At 54.2% G+C, this 17,205-nt stretch overlaps 7 protein-coding genes across 7 annotated transcripts; 3 read left to right on the top strand and 4 right to left on the bottom strand.

The window, feature by feature from the left end:
- Window positions 1-311: 311 nt before the first annotated feature.
- On the bottom strand, window positions 312-1,285 carry CLAFUR5_14055 (uncharacterized protein; the record flags this gene model as incomplete). The annotated part of the gene is made up of 2 exons (XM_047913203.1): window positions 312-698; window positions 749-1,285. 2 exons carry the CDS (start codon window positions 1,283-1,285, stop codon window positions 312-314), a joined length of 924 nt encoding a protein of 307 aa, XP_047768944.1.
- A 267-nt stretch (window positions 1,286-1,552) lies between these two features.
- Window positions 1,553-2,374, bottom strand: CLAFUR5_14054 (uncharacterized protein; the record flags this gene model as incomplete). The annotated part of the gene is made up of 1 exon (XM_047913202.1): window positions 1,553-2,374. One exon carries the CDS (start codon window positions 2,372-2,374, stop codon window positions 1,553-1,555), a length of 822 nt encoding a protein of 273 aa, XP_047768943.1.
- A 782-nt stretch (window positions 2,375-3,156) lies between these two features.
- Window positions 3,157-5,482, top strand: CLAFUR5_14053 (uncharacterized protein; the record flags this gene model as incomplete). The annotated part of the gene is made up of 3 exons (XM_047913201.1): window positions 3,157-3,407; window positions 3,608-3,683; window positions 3,734-5,482. The coding sequence occupies 3 exons, from the start codon at window positions 3,157-3,159 to the stop codon at window positions 5,480-5,482; spliced, it is 2,076 nt and encodes a 691-aa protein (XP_047768951.1).
- Window positions 5,483-9,565: 4,083 nt separating this feature from the next.
- Window positions 9,566-9,997, top strand: CLAFUR5_14052 (uncharacterized protein; the record flags this gene model as incomplete). The annotated part of the gene is made up of 1 exon (XM_047913200.1): window positions 9,566-9,997. The coding sequence occupies one exon, from the start codon at window positions 9,566-9,568 to the stop codon at window positions 9,995-9,997; it is 432 nt and encodes a 143-aa protein (XP_047768950.1).
- Window positions 9,998-11,669: 1,672 nt separating this feature from the next.
- Window positions 11,670-12,917, bottom strand: CLAFUR5_14051 (uncharacterized protein; the record flags this gene model as incomplete). The annotated part of the gene is made up of 1 exon (XM_047913199.1): window positions 11,670-12,917. One exon carries the CDS (start codon window positions 12,915-12,917, stop codon window positions 11,670-11,672), a length of 1,248 nt encoding a protein of 415 aa, XP_047768949.1.
- Window positions 12,918-14,040: 1,123 nt separating this feature from the next.
- CLAFUR5_14050 (Cyanide hydratase) lies at window positions 14,041-15,117 on the bottom strand (the record flags this gene model as incomplete). Its single annotated transcript, XM_047913198.1, has 1 exon — window positions 14,041-15,117. One exon carries the CDS (start codon window positions 15,115-15,117, stop codon window positions 14,041-14,043), a length of 1,077 nt encoding a protein of 358 aa, XP_047768948.1.
- Window positions 15,118-15,826: 709 nt separating this feature from the next.
- On the top strand, window positions 15,827-16,551 carry CLAFUR5_14049 (uncharacterized protein; the record flags this gene model as incomplete). The annotated part of the gene is made up of 4 exons (XM_047913197.1): window positions 15,827-15,946; window positions 15,975-16,224; window positions 16,276-16,373; window positions 16,426-16,551. 4 exons carry the CDS (start codon window positions 15,827-15,829, stop codon window positions 16,549-16,551), a joined length of 594 nt encoding a protein of 197 aa, XP_047769115.1.
- Window positions 16,552-17,205: the final 654 nt, after the last annotated feature.

The raw sequence follows: 17,205 nt of genomic DNA, 5'->3' as shown, positions 1-17,205 counted from the left end.
GGTGGTCGAGCCGTGGACAGGGATCTGAAACAAGGGCCAGGGTGGCGGCGGGCAGCACGGCCCGAGAAACTGGTTCGCGACTGGAGTTTCTGGGGAAGGAACAACTGATCTCCATCATCAACAAGGTCATCCCACAGGCTGAGCTGTCATACGAGAGCTACGCACTTTGTGTGGCATAGTCAGTCCCAGAAGCTCTGTAATGCGCCAGGTATTGATACATTGTGACTGTCAAAGTCGAGTGCTGCATCTCACAACCTACATCACAGCCCAAGAACCTCGACGCGATGCAACAGCTCCTTCTCCTCGACGCTTCAAGCTATCTGTCCTCCCCTCGCACGACGTACCGCCTCCTTCTGCGCACGACGCGTCTGCGGTGCTGCCACGCCCTTTCGAGGCTTTCTGTCACCATGCCGCAGCCGATTAGCTTGGTCAAGCTTTGCCGAAGGAGGATTCTCCGTCATCATGCCCCAAGTAGCAGGCGATGCCCGAGCCTGCTCAGCACCGTACCTCGCCAAATTGTCTGCGATATCATTCCCGACGCTGTCCGAGTGACCCTTGACCCACCATATCTTGACGTCCTGGGCTACCCGGCTCTTCAGAAGTGTTTCTTGCCGGAGCGTTTCGTCCAGTAGGCCGTAATGACCGCCACCTGCGGCGCGTGCTCGGGCTAGGTCGATCAAGCAAGTCTCAGAATCGGTCTGGGCAGTGTTCGTCAGCAAAGCCCACATACCACGTAAGGCCCACTCACCTGAACAATGACTTTTGTGACATCCGGTCGACGATCCAAGATCGCATGAGCCGCCTTCAAGCCTTCAAGAACCGCATGCAATTCTGCCTCGTTGCTACTCCTCGCCCTGCCTACAGCGATGGCACGGCCATGCCAGGTATTCCGGTGATCTCGCCACGAGACACCAGCCCCACCGAAACGGTTGTTGATCAATGAGCCATCCGTGAACATGTGTAGCACAACTTCCGCTCTACTGAAAGGTGCGTCGCGACGGGAGACTGCAGGTGCGCGTAGGTGGGGTGATGGTGGCAGCTCAGTCGGCAATTCATTCTGCTGTGGACCGGTCGCTGGAGGTGGTCCGACAAGGTTTCCGTCTAATGCGCCGTAGTCGTCTTCAGTTTGAGCATCGTCTTCGTCTTCGGATACCTCAATGATCTCCACGGCAGCAGGTATCGCGGGTCTTCTTGTTGGTGCACGGCGTGTTGTTGGTACAGTACGTGTACTCGCAGGCTGTTCATCGTCACTCTGAGTGAGGTCGATGACTTCGCCTGAGTCCATGTTTCATGTCGCTTGTTTTCGTGTTGTGTTGCTTGTGATTGAAAGTGAAGTGTGAATGCAAGCTTGTCAGGCGGCCTCAATGCGGGACCTAGCGCGTCGCCGTTCCGCGACTTCTTCAACTGATATCGCATCTGCAGGCAACATCCGCGCGTGCGACTCGAGAGTACGATTAAATACTTGCATGCCAAACCTGTTTCACGCAGTCTCCAATTCACAACTCTTACCGCGGCTTGTCTACAACAACAGTCAGCTTCCCACCACCGATCATCACTCCACCTGCCTGCTGGCGAAAGTCAACCCAGTTGGCAGCTGCTTGAGTCTCCAGACCCTCCGATCAGCCCCAAGACATGCTTCAATCGTACCGACGTTGCCCAACCCAACATTGTCATACGCCAGCCTCTCCAGTCGGTCGAAGACGTCTCTGTACGTTCCCAACAGGTCATCAACAGATGTCGGAAAGCATAGCACAATGTTGAAGCGTAGTCTTCCCACTATCAACGGCCTCTGCAGATTGCGAGAGTGTGTCAAACATGGACCCCGGAAGACCATACGATTGAACAGCGACCAGAGCGCTCTGTACGCACCGGTGCTAAACTCGCTGCCCAGTCCTGTTGTATCGAAGATTCGAAGTTCAATGTCTATGATCGGATCGAGCTTCGATGCGAGTGGTAACGCAATCCACGTAGGCCAGACAGATGAACCTCGGACCATGATGTCGAGCTGCCCTGGGCCAGAGTGGGACACGACATGTTTCGCAAGCAGGTCTTGCACCTCTGCAGACACCTGCCGACAGCAGAGCTTCAGTTGCAGCAAAGCAGGTTTCGGCGATTGCGTCTCGTAGTAGATAGCACCTGGAGACGACTGCGAAGTGGGAGTTCGGTCATTTGCATGGTGTGGATCCTCCGGCGGCCTCTTTCTTTCGTTCAACAAGGAATGATACACAATGTCCCTCAGTTCACGGGACAGTGCCAACAAGGCAGATTGTCTATCTCGTGTTCCACCGCTTGCTGTGCCGTGCTGAGCGGCAGCATCGCTGTTGCGTGCAGGATCGGCGTTTCGTGAACGGTTCAGGACGTGAGGAATGGCCATACGATGCTAGGAAGGACGATTCTGGGGTATATGAGCATCAGCTCTTTGGGAGCTGGTGTCGACATCGTCGGCAAAGGGAGAGAGCGAACACGGCTGTCTATCATGCAAGAACGAGGAAGCTGCCGTGTGTTGTGCATGGTCGAGATGCGTTGGGCGGACATCCGCGATCGGCTTGATTTGCCGCAGCTTGGCATGATCATGTGACTGCTGCCTAAATCTGCCAATGGCATTTCTTCTTGCTCTTTGCCATCAACATTCACTTCGCTTCGCGCATATGCCATCGAACCCCATCTCACGTGCAGCTCTCACGCCGGTGGTCTGCCTGGTCTCTTATCGATAAGCCGATATGTGACTCGTTGCGAGCATATTGATCCTCCTGCCTGTGACATTGACAGAACAGGTAGAGATGCCTGAGTATCAGGCCCATCGCCCATCTCATTGGATGCAACTGCATCCCAAAATACCAGAAAACTCGAATTATAAACCAGCACAACAGTATGTGAGGCCAACTCGTCTCATTGAGCAACCCTCATTGGCTCCTCAAACGTCGTCGTGGCCCACTTGAGGTTGCCTTCCTGTGCGAGCTCAAAAGTGATGGCCACTAGGCAGCTGCTGGCATGTGAGCTGCATGCGAGCTATAAGTATGTGCCTCTCTGCACATCTTCCAGCTGATTTATCCACCCTCAAGCCTATCTCGTTCCAGCTGCTTGAGTATTTTTGAACTCCTTGTTGATCTTGCAACCCACCAACCACTCATATCCCCACGGGATATCACCACCAATATGGCACGCACAAAACAGACAGCTCGCAGAAGCACCGGCGGAAGAGCACCCATGCCGCAGCGCGCGATGCAATCCAACGGCGTCGTTGTGGACAATCCCAACATTGATGAGCAGGATGCGAAGAAGCTCAAAGAGATTGAAGAAGGCGAGATGCAAGCCTCCTTGAAGCACATCGATCGGAAGTATACTGAGAAGGGTGCCGTCTACTATGCCGAGACCGTGGAGGAGATCATTCCAGAACAAGTGAACTGGTAAGTGGGATTACGAGGCATCAACCGTGGTGACTGAGCTGGTAGTGCCTTGAACATCTCGACTTATCTTGCGAGGCAAGTTGGCAATGTTCTCTCAAAGACCTACACAACCCGTCTGAGAGGCTTGCTCGAGCTCCACCACCATGTTGTGGCTCTGTCTCGTTGAACACAAACCATGTACTGACATGCTCTCCTTTCAGGTGGAGCAAGTTTGCTCTTTGCCTGGTCCGGTACATGGACCAAAGCAACAAGTTCGTTCAGAAGACCAGTTTGCAGGTAAGTATCACCTCAATCGGTGCTGTCCATTACGCTGACATCAGGCAAAGGTCAACTCCCAACACCTCAAGGATGTTCTGAAGTCGACTATCAGGAAGTTCCCAGGCGTATCTTTCCAGACCAAGGAGATCACCATCGATGCACCCTATCGTGTGCTGTTTCACTACAAGAGCGAACTCGAGGACGCTGGAGAAAAGCTTGAAGCCGAGGCCAAGGACCACCTCGATTTCTTGCTGGACTTCATCGATGAACAGTTCCACGACACCATCGAGGAGTCAGAGAACTTGTTGGAGCGGGGCCTCATCTCTTATCCGCTTCTGTGGACCATCCTCCGTCCAGACACCACGGAAATCTATGCGCCAGTCTTCGGGCAGAACCGCGCCTACTCTCTGCAAAGCTATGCGTACTCCTGTGACCCTCCGGGCCTAGGCCTCAGGATGGAGTATGTCGACTTCGATGGTGACGACATGGGCACACGCTGCGCTACTAGACTCATTCCAGCTTTTGCAGGAACGGAGAAGATTGTCGATCTGCCTGCGTACCCTCTCGTTTACCATCCGTCACCAGCTGCCTTGCGTAAGCAGCTCATTGAGCGTGGCCGGCAGTTCGAAAAGCTCGCCGGCATGAGCTTCCATTGCTACAGCGGCATCGCTTTCGAGCAGGGACCCCGCGGCATGAGTCGCTACAACATCGATGGCAGAGTGGTCGTGGACACCAAGATCTTCCACCGTCTTGAGGCAGACTATGCTTTTGGAGTCGACGCTTTCAAGTCCGAGGAGGACAAGCGCAAGAAGCGACGTCGCATCCAGGACGAAGGCGATGATGGCGAGAACCAAGAACTATCGCTCGACCTTGTGCCTAAGGAAGAGCTGGACATCGACCCGCTCACCGATGAGCAGTGCATGCGTGCCAATGCGATGGTTCGCGGCTTCTCCTTTGCCGAGAAACGATGGCTGGACTTCTTCGTCGATAAACTCTTGGACGCTGCCTGGAACCCAAACTGCTTCGAGCAACTTGTGTTGCCCCAGACGCAGAAAGATCTGGTCCAAGCACTGGTCGCCAATCATGTACAGCAGCGCAACGACTTCGATGACATTGTCAAGGGCAAAGGCAAGGGCCTGATCATGGTTCTACACGGTCCTCCTGGAGTCGGAAAGACACTCACTGCCGAGACGGTCGCAGAGTTCACTCGACGTCCTCTCTACATGGTATCATCGGGCGACCTTGGTACCAACAGCTCGACTCTTGACGACCGTCTCACACGCAGCCTCGACATGGCCAGCACTTGGAAGGCCGTGCTCCTAATCGACGAAGCCGATTTATTTCTCGAACGACGCAGCCTTCACGACATGGAACGCAACAGCCTGGTCTCCATCTTCCTCCGTGTCTTGGAGTACTACGAAGGTATCCTCTTCCTGACCTCCAACCGAGTCAACACCTTCGACGACGCCTTCAAGTCCCGCATCCACGTGCCACTCAAGTACAACGACCTGACAGTCGACTCGCGGAAGCAGATCTGGAAGAACTTCCTGGGCAAGATGGAGAGTGGCGTACATGTCGATGAGGATGGCTACGACAGTCTCGCACAAGCTGAGATCAATGGTCGCCAGATCAAGAACGTCATCCGTACTGCGAAATCGCTTGCTCAGTTTCATAAGCAGAAGCTGGACAATGAGAAGCTCGAGCAGGTCATCAAGATTCAGATGGAGTTTGAGCATGAGCTTGATGCTGACTCGAAGGGTCTCACAAACGGCAGGCAGGCCAATGAGACGACAAATGGCTTGGCCAATGGGCACTAGGTCTGGCAGAATCCGAGAGACTTCTCACACAGAGCGACATGGCTCGTCAGAATCTGTGAAAGCCTATGGACCGGTTTGGGATCATACCCAAGCATGCGAACGTAGCTTGCGATAGTATATCTTTCGCAATCCATCTTTTCGTCGCAGCTCCAGCCACCAGATGGCCGCTCGCTGAAGCTCCGGCAGTATTTTGGACAATGATCAACGGCTGCAATCGCTCTAAGACCATGCTCGGCTGGTCCATGTAGCAAAGTAGCAGGTCTGGCATGTATCTGGATCTGCGATGACAACACGCCTCTGAGCTCGAGTTGCCGCTGTGGACGTCTTCGCCAGGGCACGACGTGGAGTGTCGGCTATCCTGAGACGCTGCAAACTTCATAACCTAGTGGCGTACAATCCGTGAAATCTCCTCGCGGGCTGGTCGCAGTCAAAAGACCATGAGGGTAAACCTGGTGTGGAACATTGTGTGGCTGCCAGTCCGAGAAGCCGCAGACTACGAGTGTCGTCTAGCCACGACCTCGTGGCAGCACAGTACAGGTCAAAGATATTCATTGCGTATGTGAAGCTGGGTGCCTGTCGTTGAAGACGCTGGAAAGTAGCAGTCAAGCCTATGACCTTGCCGTGAGCCTCTGTGGCCTGCAAAGTCTTTGCATCTGTGATCAGCCGAGTTGTTGCTTCGGTCTTGAGCTCAAACCAATTCTGAAAGTCGCTGTTCATGGTCTTTGTGAAACGGAAAGTGTTTTTTGGCAAAGCGACTTGATTTGGATAGAGAGTCAGGAGGCCCATGAATGTCGCCTGCGAAGCTTGTCTTAGCTACTGCGACGGGAAACGGCAACGACGAGAGGCGGCAGCGACGAGAGACGGCAGCGACAAGGGACAGCAACAGCTGGACTTGGCATGGCACGAAACTCACGAAAAATGACGGCAACGACTTGATACAGACAGGACAGGCACGGCGATGACGAGAAACATACCCAAGGACAATGATCTCAGCCCTCCAGTCCCAGGCCCTCAGGCACCGGAAAGCTGATGGGCCTCTTCTTTCTATTGACCCTGCCTACAGCATACCTCCTCCTGCCCTGCCGCCTCGCATCATCACGACTTTCGCCGGAGCAAGTTTAGCGTCGTTCCAGGACGTTCGTCACGGGACGTTGGTCATGAAGTGGAGGAAAGGAAAGACGAAGCAAAGGGGAAAAGAACCGGAGTTCTATCCTCGCGATGGAGCATGGGCCAGTCACTGCGAGTGGCTTACCTATTAGGGAGAATGTCGCTTGATGACCAGCTTCGATGACTTCGCCAGGCTGTGGGTCGCTGCGAGGGTATACCTGCAAGGCTACTGGTCCCAGAATCCTTTGCGCTAGAGGATGGACTGCGGGAGGAGATATACGAGGCTCGTACGAGATACGAAGGGCAGGCTCTAAGCTTCCGAACCACGTTCTCGATGCGAGCGAGGTTATTCCTGCAAGGCTACTGGTCCGAAAGCACTTGTCGTTGGAGCACGGATGGTGACTGTGTGATATCTCGAAGCATATCTCGAAGCTCTTCGCAAGTGGATACCGTCAAGCTCGCATTGAGTCTGCTTCTGGGGGCTACAGAAGATATCGAGCTTGGCAACTCAAGGTGTGGTTGCTGCAGCTTGTCCAGCGAAATGAGACCTTCTGCGCCCTGAGCATACCTCCGTAAGGCCACTGGCGCGCAAAGTACGATGCTTAGGTCTGTACGGCTGCATTCGAACTGCTGGAACTCACTGTTCGCTGCTCACGACGATAAAGTCTCACCGCCAAGAAACCATCATGTGCACGCCTGACATCGCCGAGCGAAGGCCTGATTTGCCCGCATTATAGCCCAAGCGACGTATCGCGTAGCTCATGTCTCTCGTGAGCGCTATGACCGTGTATCATCTTGCTCGTAAGATTGAAAGCACTCGCGATTGAAGTCGTGTCATTGCGGTGCCGATTGCCTCTTGCCTTGCGGAAGCCGTGTCTCGGCCCGAGTCGGCTTCTCACTCGGCTTAGATCCCGAAGCAGTCTCCGCCAGCACCAGCAGCGATTCCGTGAGGTCGTTTGGACGGATTGCAAAGGTATCTTTTGACGATCATAGTCCGGGGGTATATGGGCTACTGCATTTGCTGCTCCTCCACAGGTTGTACTTGGCCGTCGCGCGTGCGTAGCCTCCCCATGGCCCCGAAGATATACTTTCTGGTCCCACGGTACTGGTGGCCTTTCCCTCTCCATGGCGAACAGGGCATTGCATGAACGCGGCGGCAGTACGATTACCTTCCCCGACTTGACGATGTTGCAGAACTGCATGAGCGAAGGGATACTAAGCACCGGTGAAACTCCAAAAGTCGCGCTCTGCAAAGAGCCAAGGAAACTCCAGGCCGTCATTGTCGCAAGTGTGACTGAAAGTTGATTTTGACAGTGTGCTGCCAGATTCGCAATCTTGAGGGCAGTGACTTCGCCGTTTCTGCTGTATGTGCGCTCGCCCTGCATTTATTGCCTGGCCTGACGTTCACGGCGATAGTGGCGCAATAAGGCAGGCTGCATTACTGCAGTGGCCGACGTACGATCCGGTCGCTTGAGTTGAATCCGTTACACCATCTTACAGCTCTTGCCGAGATGGAGAATTCTGGTGCCACGATCGACAGGATGCCCAATGTTCTGCGGGCAAAGCCATTTCTACACAACGGTGACGAGAAAGATGGTCGACCTGTGTCAAGGTCGACATTTCACAGGCAAAAGACGTTGCCTTACAAGCATTCAGGTGCTTGATCACTGTCTTCAAGCTGAAAGCTCAATCGCATACGGTTCACGCATTTTCACCGCAGTCCGTGGCGTACGGGAAAGCTGTCGTCACTGCTTCTGTTGAATGCCAAGCTGACAAAAGTCCACGAGGCAGCCGATACCCTGGTCTTGACGTTCATGTCTGAAGCAACGCCCTCTCTCTGACCCCGCTGCCGCCTGATGACAACAGACGCTTGTGTATCCGCCATTACGGCTTACCATTGTGACTCTCGACAAAAGAGGTGACCGCTGCACTCCACATGTGATAGCAGACGTGACCCGCGCGGGAGAATTCGAGCACCCTCGACAGGGCCGATATCATCGAAGCGGTGCGCGCGCTTGGAGCGTTCCACTCTGTCAGCGGCCGCTACGCCGCGATCTTACTATCGTAGCGATCGAAAAACCCTCGAGTTGTGGTACGGGCGGTTACCTGCTTCCAGCTCAGATGTCCTCAGAATAAGGTTGACGAATCCGGACCACGAGCCGTCGCTTCTGTAAAGACTGTCGTGACTACTTCTGTCAAAATCTGACAAGCGATACGAGCGACGCGAGGCAGTCGGTCGTTTGGCCTTGACGTTCATCCTCGCGCGACATCTTCCCTTCGATACTGCTGCTGGGTCTCGACGATAGCAATCGTCCGTTTCCGCTTGGCATTGTGCGATCTTCTTCTGTGCAATACAGCACTGTTCTCAACCTTGGACTCCATCGAAGCGCAGCAGCTACCGTCTCCTTCTCCAAGCTCCCTGCCAACCAGAGCAGCGGCAAAAAAGCTTGGTAGCACATCAAGCAAGAGGCCTTTCCCTGGTCGTCCAATAAGCTGCACAGTATCCACCCTTGTGCGAACCTTAGCCATGTCGCCAAGAACAGCTCATGAGGCGTGATATCGCGACGATGTCGTGCACAAGGCTATGAGCGAATACGATATGGTAGCATCGACTCTCGTCTCGCTTGGGGATGAGTTGCTTGATGCGCTTCAAGCCATGCAGGTCTTTCGGGCGCTCCTTCACTCTGATCTTGTGGATGATGAGCAGCCTATTCCCACATCCCTCTTTGGTTGCATGTTTGAGGTCGTGTCCTCGCTCCTGTTGCTATGCACCCGCAAAATTTTACTGAGCTCTCACAGAGTCCCTTTATCTTGCTGCGCATTTCTCTCTTCCTCCCTCTTTCCTTCCTCACCACTCTCTCAAACCTTTTGCAGCCCCCAAAGCCCAAAATCTTTGACTCAGTTCAGCTTCCCAAGCTTACAAACACCACAATCATCATCACTTCAATCACTCCACCTCATTCCCTGCCTGACGAAATGTCTTCAAGATTCTACAGAGAATCCTTCGAGGAGTACCTGCAGTCCAAGTCCCCAGGGGCTTCGACGACCTTTGGTAAAGTTCCCCTTTCTCACGATTTTGACCACGTGCTCCAAGGCCTCAGCATAAGCTCACCTAACCAGCAGATCACCGCTTCGCTGCCTCGAAACTTCCGCGACGCTCTCCGCAACGACTACCGCCCCAACGACAGCCGGGTCGGTATCATCGCCAAGCTGCCCCAGAAGCAACAACTACAGCACGCCGGATCCGTCGTGCTCAGCCAGCCTCACGTCAACGACGGCGCATTCGGACACCCTTGCCTCACCTTGGGCACCTCACCGGACGGACGTTTGGTCTTCTGCGCACAGATGACCTCCTTCGGCGGTCGGGATCTGCGTGAAAAGCAAGTATACTCACCCTCGCGTGTCTGAAACACCCACTGACTTTGCTTTTAGGTACATTCACGCTCATCAAAGCAAGCTTGATAACATCCTCTGGAATTATCTCGCCCTCGACAACCACGGCGTCGCCTCCCACACCAGCATGCCAACCCTCCAGCACACGGGACAAGTCATGGAGAAGCTATCATACGCGAACCTTGACTTGGGCTTCTGGATCGAGTGGGAGTGCCTAGGCTCCTTCAAAGGAGGTCCTCGCCGCTTGACTTTGCCATCACTCTCACTTGCGCGTGACGCTTACGCGCTCGCTGAGAACCATCGTCAACGGTTTGGATCGCCAGCCTCGCCACAGCTCACTGCGTCCGCACCTTGCAACATCCCGCAAGGTCAACGCCAGTGGTCTGGATCCAATGGTTCGTCATCAACTGGTCGTCACTCGCCAGTGCTGGCTCCTGCTATGCCACACAATCACTACCGTCAGCAGCAGTACCACAACAGCCAGTACCAGCAGCCACGTCAGCAGCCAATGCGGACGCCGCTTGCACCTGCGTTCGTGCCTCGTGCCGCGCAGCAGTGCTTGTCTCGTAAGCCGTTCAATCCAGCGGCGGCTTCGTGGCGACCAGTCGCTCAGCAAGCATCATGATCATGGATCAGTGCTTCCGCAGCATATATGTTTTGAGCTTGGTAAATGCGCGAGTTTGTCGTCTTTGACGCAAGCGAGGTGCTCTGCATATCTTGGAATATCTTGGAATTTATCTTGGGATTGAATTGGAATTGGCTTGGATCGCATCTCTTTGTGTCTCTCGTGTCTTCTCATTGTGTCTGTGCTCGTTGTTGTCGCTGTCGCTTGCCTTGTCGCGCCTTGGTGGTTCTGTGTCCTGTCGCTTCCGCAATGCTTCGACTTCCTACAATAGTGACTGCGCATTGCTTTTCGCTCAATCTTGCCATCACCGGATCTGTCTCCTTGCTGCTGTCGTCTGTTGCAGCGTCGCACTCTTGCATGTCCATCCAGCATGCTATCGCTCCGCAGCGCAACAATCTACCTGCACACCAAACCACGCACACCTCCTCGAAGCACGCTCGAAGATACTTAGATCCCTCGATGATTTACTGCTACCTCGCGAGACCAGAAGCAAACGATACGATGAAGCGGCGGCAGACTCTTTGTTCAGCTGGCAGCTCTGTCGCCGTGGGCAGAGCAGATCTGGCACCGAATCACTTTCGAAACAGCTTCTCTACGCGCGCGGACCATGACCGTGTGGGCAGACGCACGATACTACTCTTACGTCGCACCAAATGAGACGGCGGAAGAGCTCGGGGCATCTTCACCATATTGGAGAGCCTCGACAAAGTTGGACATGCATGGCAGCGCAATGACACCTTCACGAATCCTTCGGCAGAGAATTTGCTTGCCTCGGCCACGCGCAACTACTGAAGAAGCGGTCACAGCCAGTTCACGACATCCTCAGCGAGTCAAAGGATATGGAGCATAGCATACACAGCAACATTAGATGGACACAGCGCTTGTGCAGCCTTGCCGCAGACTTGATGTGTTTGGCGCGTAGGAAAAGAAGCCTGGGATTGCGATAGCGGTCTTGGTGTCTCATGACCCCCGACATGCGCGGGACCTGCCTTCACCGATCAAGCGTCCGTGTTCAGGGAATGCGCAAGCCGTGTATAGAATGACAGTGTATCTTGTATCTGTTCAGTCCCCTTCCAGCTGCAACGCGTCAAGTTGCTGAGCCAAGCTCTTCATAGCTGCCGTGCGCACGCTTCTCTCGTTCGCCGGCGCCGGTGCAGACTCCAACAGAGCGTGAATGGCGCCGAGCCAGTGCTTCGCTGTCTCGATCGAGGCAGCATTGGGCGTGAGAATGACTGCGTGATCTGTAAGGGCGAATCCCGACGATTGCCGTAGCACCTCCTCATGATATCCTCGCAATTGCATCAACGCACTCATGCCGCGGTCTTGATCGCGGATGCGTTGTCGCAACTCGGCTACTGTTTGGCTTGTGTCGGACTCTGCTCCCACTACAGCCGGCTTGTCGGTATCTTCGGTGACAATATCCGGTATGATCGAGTCTCGCCGCAGACTTGGCGACACATCCTCTGGCCAGGTCACGTCTGGCATATCAGCTACAACAATTGACGATGTGTTTGAATCATTCGTCAGCCGTCGGTCTCGCGAGCGTGCCCGCACGACCGCTTGACATTGCTCCCAGTGCCGCTTCCGCGACTGCAGAGTATCAACAGGATTCTGCTTCATCACCTGCGTGTGACATGTGTGATGTTGATCTGCGTTGATCGTGGCCTGTGACTGCGTGTGCATATCCTGCCCAGCAGCTACCTCAAATGCCCCAAGCTTGTGGACATTCCACTCGTGCCTCGCCAGATCTTTTGGATACAAGAAGCGACTACCGCATTCATTGCAACCATGCCGGCGCTGATCTTTGGCGATGTGCTTTCGTTCATGATGCCTGAGCGTACTCGGCAGGTCGAAGTTTGAGGGGCATTGCGAACACCTGTAACCTCCCGGTATGCGTTGTCCTCTCTTCCCTGGTGCTGAGATGTTGCTTTGCACAGATGATCGTCGCGAATACACTGGACTGTCGTCGGGGTATTCGAAGGGCGATTCGAGGCCCTCGGTGGGTGTTGAGAAGCCACTTCGGAAGCTCGGGGTTCCTGCGCCAGAGACGTTCATCGAGAATGAGCCGCGCACGTTCGTGCTCAACGTACGAGCGTGACGTCGTCGGGGTGCATTGGTGGGCGCTGCGGACATCGCGTGGGCGGATTCTGGTGCTGTCGACACTTGGCCCTTCTGTGCCATGGTGGATAGCGTGGCCTTGAGCTCGTCAATCTGTTGCTGCAGGTGCAACACATCGTTCTCGTCGCCGGGCTTACTCGCATTGGGTGCAATGGGTTCCTGCTGAGCTATTGCTGGGCCAGTTTCCCACATGTTCGGAGCAGACAACCAATGCTCAAACATAGCTTGCGCTGGTATTTCGGGCGTATCATGGCTGCCTGAGGAATACTGCCCATCTTGTGTCCAGTTTACCAAGTTGTCCAGGTCATCTTTCCACACACCAGCTCCTACATTACCGGCATGGATCGTGTTCGAGCGACGGGAAGGCCTCAGCCAAATGGGAGGAATCGTAGGCATCCATAGCAACAAGACTGGACAGCAGAGCCACTTGACAGGCGAGGTCTCGCCATTGCAGCCTGAGAAGACTTATACGTGATGCGGCTCAGCTCGAGAGGCCGCCGATGATGGTCACGTTGTTGGTGTCCCGTTGCAAAGGACGCCAGCTGCGATCCTTCGACTCGGCAGTCGTCGGCGTTTCGCGGCGATGTCTTGCGAAGCTGTTCATGCAGAGTAAGGACATCTTGACCGGTCCATCACCATGACATGTACACAAAAATGTGCTGTTGGCGGTTGTGAACCTCCAAAGGTAAGCGTAGCGGAGTGGAGCTCTCTACCAACCCTTCTAGACTGCAAAGTAGCGTGCGATCCACGCTACCGCTACCCGACGTACAGTGCTTATTATACGACGACATAGGCGTTAGCGACGAGTATATGTTTGCGAGTTCGCCAACAGGCACAGTGCGGTAGGTCACGTGACCCTAAAACATGAAAGTTGACCAATCAGAGCGGGCGCCAAGGCTAGTTGAGGGCTGGTATAGAGCTTCACTCCCTCGCTGACGCCTCACCTACGTACTCGCAAGCTCGTACTCCGGTGTGGCTAGCGCTCGGTCGCTACGCTTAATGACTGCGATCATGTGCCTTCGAAAGGAGCGGCCTTTGCGTGAGGGGCGAAGGTGAGAGCACCATGGCAAGCGTAGATGATATGTGCCGCTTCATTCGAGTTCATTCGAAGGACACCACATAGGACTGCTTCCACTCGTCATCAACGACATGGACACAGGACTTCGCCTTTAGCTGCGCCCAGAAGGAGCATCCTGAAGGAGAGACTACGAGATGAGCACCTCATGTACAGCTGAGTCGACAGCATATGCAACTTTCTTGAGAGGAGCGTAGACAACTACAGAAACAGCTACTGATACACACCCCCAAAGCCCACTCACAGGTGCTCAACATCCGGCTCCCCATCCTCATCCTCCTTCAACGGCTTGTTGAGACCGGTACGCTCAATCGTGCTAACAACCTCATGAGTCCCCGGCCCTGTAACCTTACTCACAAGATTCTTACGATCAGTATCCACCACCAAACGAATCAGATCCGGACGCATGTAATGACCCCCAAAGTCATTCAGCGCCTTGCTCAGATGCGCCTCATCCAAATCAATATCAATAAAAACCAACCCTTCGAAGTCCTCTGAGGGACGCTTGATGCGTGGCTGACCATCTGGACCGAAGATTCTGGTATTGCCGTTGTAGATGTGGTGGTCCTCGCGTTCCTTTCCTGGAGGAGTCTGGAGGTCGACGCCTTCCTTTGAGATCATCTGGAAGGGCGCGAGAGTAAAGGAGCCGGTCTCGATGGCGTAGGCTGGGGTGACGATGTCGGCGTTGGCGTCGCTGATGTTGGTGTATGGGTCTGGGTACGTGAGGGTGTTGGCGTGTGGGTAGAGTGGCCAGGCTGCGATGTGGACTTCCTCGCCGAGGGAGACGGCGTATGCCTTGAGAAATGGGTTCATGTTCTCCCAGCAGTTGAGGTGGCCGATGCGGCCAATCTCGGTGTCGACGACCATGGAGGTGGTATCGCCGGTGCCGTCACCGAAGACGAGACGCTCAACGTGTGTGGCGCGGATCTTGCGGCGGTGGTTGATGATGTTTCCGGAGGAGTCGATCATCACTTGACTGGTGTACAAGCTGTTGAGATCGACCTCAGAATAGCCCAAGGAGACGAAAATGGAATTCTTTTTGGCTGCGGCTCTGATGCGATGCATCTCCGGCGAATCTGATGGCAAAGACTGCTCGCGGTACTTCTTGAGCAGGGGGAGGGACTCCTGGTAGTTGACGCGCCACATCCAGTATGGGTAGCCAGGAATCCAGAGCTCAGGGAATGCGATGAGCTTGCATCCCGCTTTGCCGGCTTCGTTGATCCAGTGGATGGTCTTCTGGACGGACTTCTCGAGATCGAGCCATCCTGGCTCGGCGTTGACGGCGGCGGCCTTGTACTTGCGGATCTTGGCGACCATGATTGCGAACTGGAAAGAAGATGTCTCGGTTTAAAGAGGACTTGGTGTCTGGAAATAACTTCTGGACAGCAATACGTGCCAACAGCCCCCTTATGTATGCTGCCTTCGACAGTGGATCTCCTGTCTGCAGGACATATCGATGGTAACAGCCGCCATCAGTCCGTCACACATCCGACGTGGCAATCAGCAATATGGTCTGATACTGTTTATTCATTGCATACACAACCCACCTCGTGGGACCTCGCGTCTGCAGTTGTCGTACTCTGCAGCCAGGGCGGCAGTATCCGAAGGAGGGCTTTGAGCACCCCTGTCAATGCCCTAGACATCCTTGTCAAGGGCTCTGCACAACTGACGAGTATGCATGCAACGTCTTGATCATCATGTGGAAACATGATCAACTAGAAGTGCAAGTATACTGTGCTTCTGGGTCAAGGGACTGGATGGAACACTTACGGTTGTCGGCTGCAGCCAAAGACATGACGACTGACTTCGTCAGCAGGTGATCAAGTTCTTGCAGCTATGTCGCACTTTCAGCATTTCCACTCTGTGGTATGCTCCCACGTAAGAGGTCCATGTTCCTCAAACACCACTGCCTGGTCTGAAGCGGCTCGCACGGAGGCTTGGACTCATGACAATGATCATTAGGTCGGAAAGCGTCTGGACTGTCTTCCGGAGAAAGCTGTTGCCAAAAGTGCGGCAAAAAAGGGCAATGAGCCTCTATCTCATTCCATCGAGCAAGTACGCCCAATGGACTCCTCTGACTGCAATCACTGATAGCTTCCAAGACTGGTCTGCGTTGATGCCCCAGAAGAAGATCTCGAAGAACAGCGTCAGGAAGATCTGACAGAGAAACCGAGGCTGGACCTAGCAACCACTTTGTGTTCACGGGACCAACAACACAAGATGACGACGGATCCGAGGAGGATTCCGACGAAACAGCAACCCTTGTGACCTATGGTCAAAGTTCAAAATCGCGTGGCAAGCAGCCGGTAGGCCGAGTGGTTCCCAGATCACCATCCCCAACCGGACCTCCAACGATCCAGTACTTCGTCGAGCCTTTGAATCGCAAGAGCATCTACCGCGCCAAGTTCCGCTATCGGTCGATTCGTAAGTGCTCCAAGGACCATCGTCTTGTGGATAGGCGCTTACTTGCGGTAGACACGATCGCGAAGATACTACATGGGGTATCATACGAGTCCCACAAGCTGTCGCCCGAACAACATCGACGATGGAAGAGGGATCTGAAGGCCGTCGAGGTATCTGAGCCAGCTTACTGCGGACTGTCATTTGCGTATTGACGATTGATAGGAGATAGTAGCAGCAAACCTAGAGCCCGAACGCCAGAACAAGCGAAAGCAACTCAGTGAGGGAGGTCCGTCGCGAAAGAAGTTCGCGCCGGATCCTAAAGCAGAGGTCGTCGAGATCTCGGACTGAATCACGCCCAAATTATGCAGGTACCCTTGTAGGTAGGATGCTCAGTCAGTGTCGTTTTTTGTTCAGAGTCTCTGATCCCCCTTTGCGCTCTTTACTCCTTGCTGTCAGCATCGCAGACAACTGTGCGACCTGATCAGATGGCCTTTCCATGCAGACGCTCGACGCCTGACGGCATTCACCGTAGACTTTCGTGTAAGACATGTGACCGCTTAGTCAGTGAATGATTCGGAGTTGGATCGCCGTACCAATGACGCTGCGGCCCTGTGGATAACCGCAACCTCAGCACTCACAGCGAGCGGATACGCGACTACCAGACCCCATCAGAGCACACCTCAATATTGCTGCTAAAATAAGCATGATCATATCGAAACGCCACTATTGAATCAATAATTCGCGGGAGAGCTGACGCTAAGACAGCTGGGAAGTGAGTCGACGCCTGTCAGAGGATCACATGCTTCTCAAGCTCTCGCTTTTCGGTTCCACGATTCCAATTTGCACTTCGAACGACTTCATGGCAGTTTCTGCAGCATCAACCTGATAATATCCCTGGGTACACCACGAACTACCATCGCCGCACAGTCGCGACACTTCACCAACTTCTGCCTTATCGCAATATTGGATCAGACGTGCGACCTAGAGTCTTCAAACAGCCCT

The sequence above is a fragment of the Fulvia fulva genome, chromosome 12 (assembly GCF_020509005.1).
Source record: "Fulvia fulva chromosome 12, complete sequence".
Lineage (NCBI taxonomy): Eukaryota > Fungi > Ascomycota > Dothideomycetes > Mycosphaerellales > Mycosphaerellaceae > Fulvia > Fulvia fulva.
The sequence above is the reverse complement of the archived record's forward strand: the minus strand, read 5'-3'. Positions and strand labels throughout refer to the sequence as shown.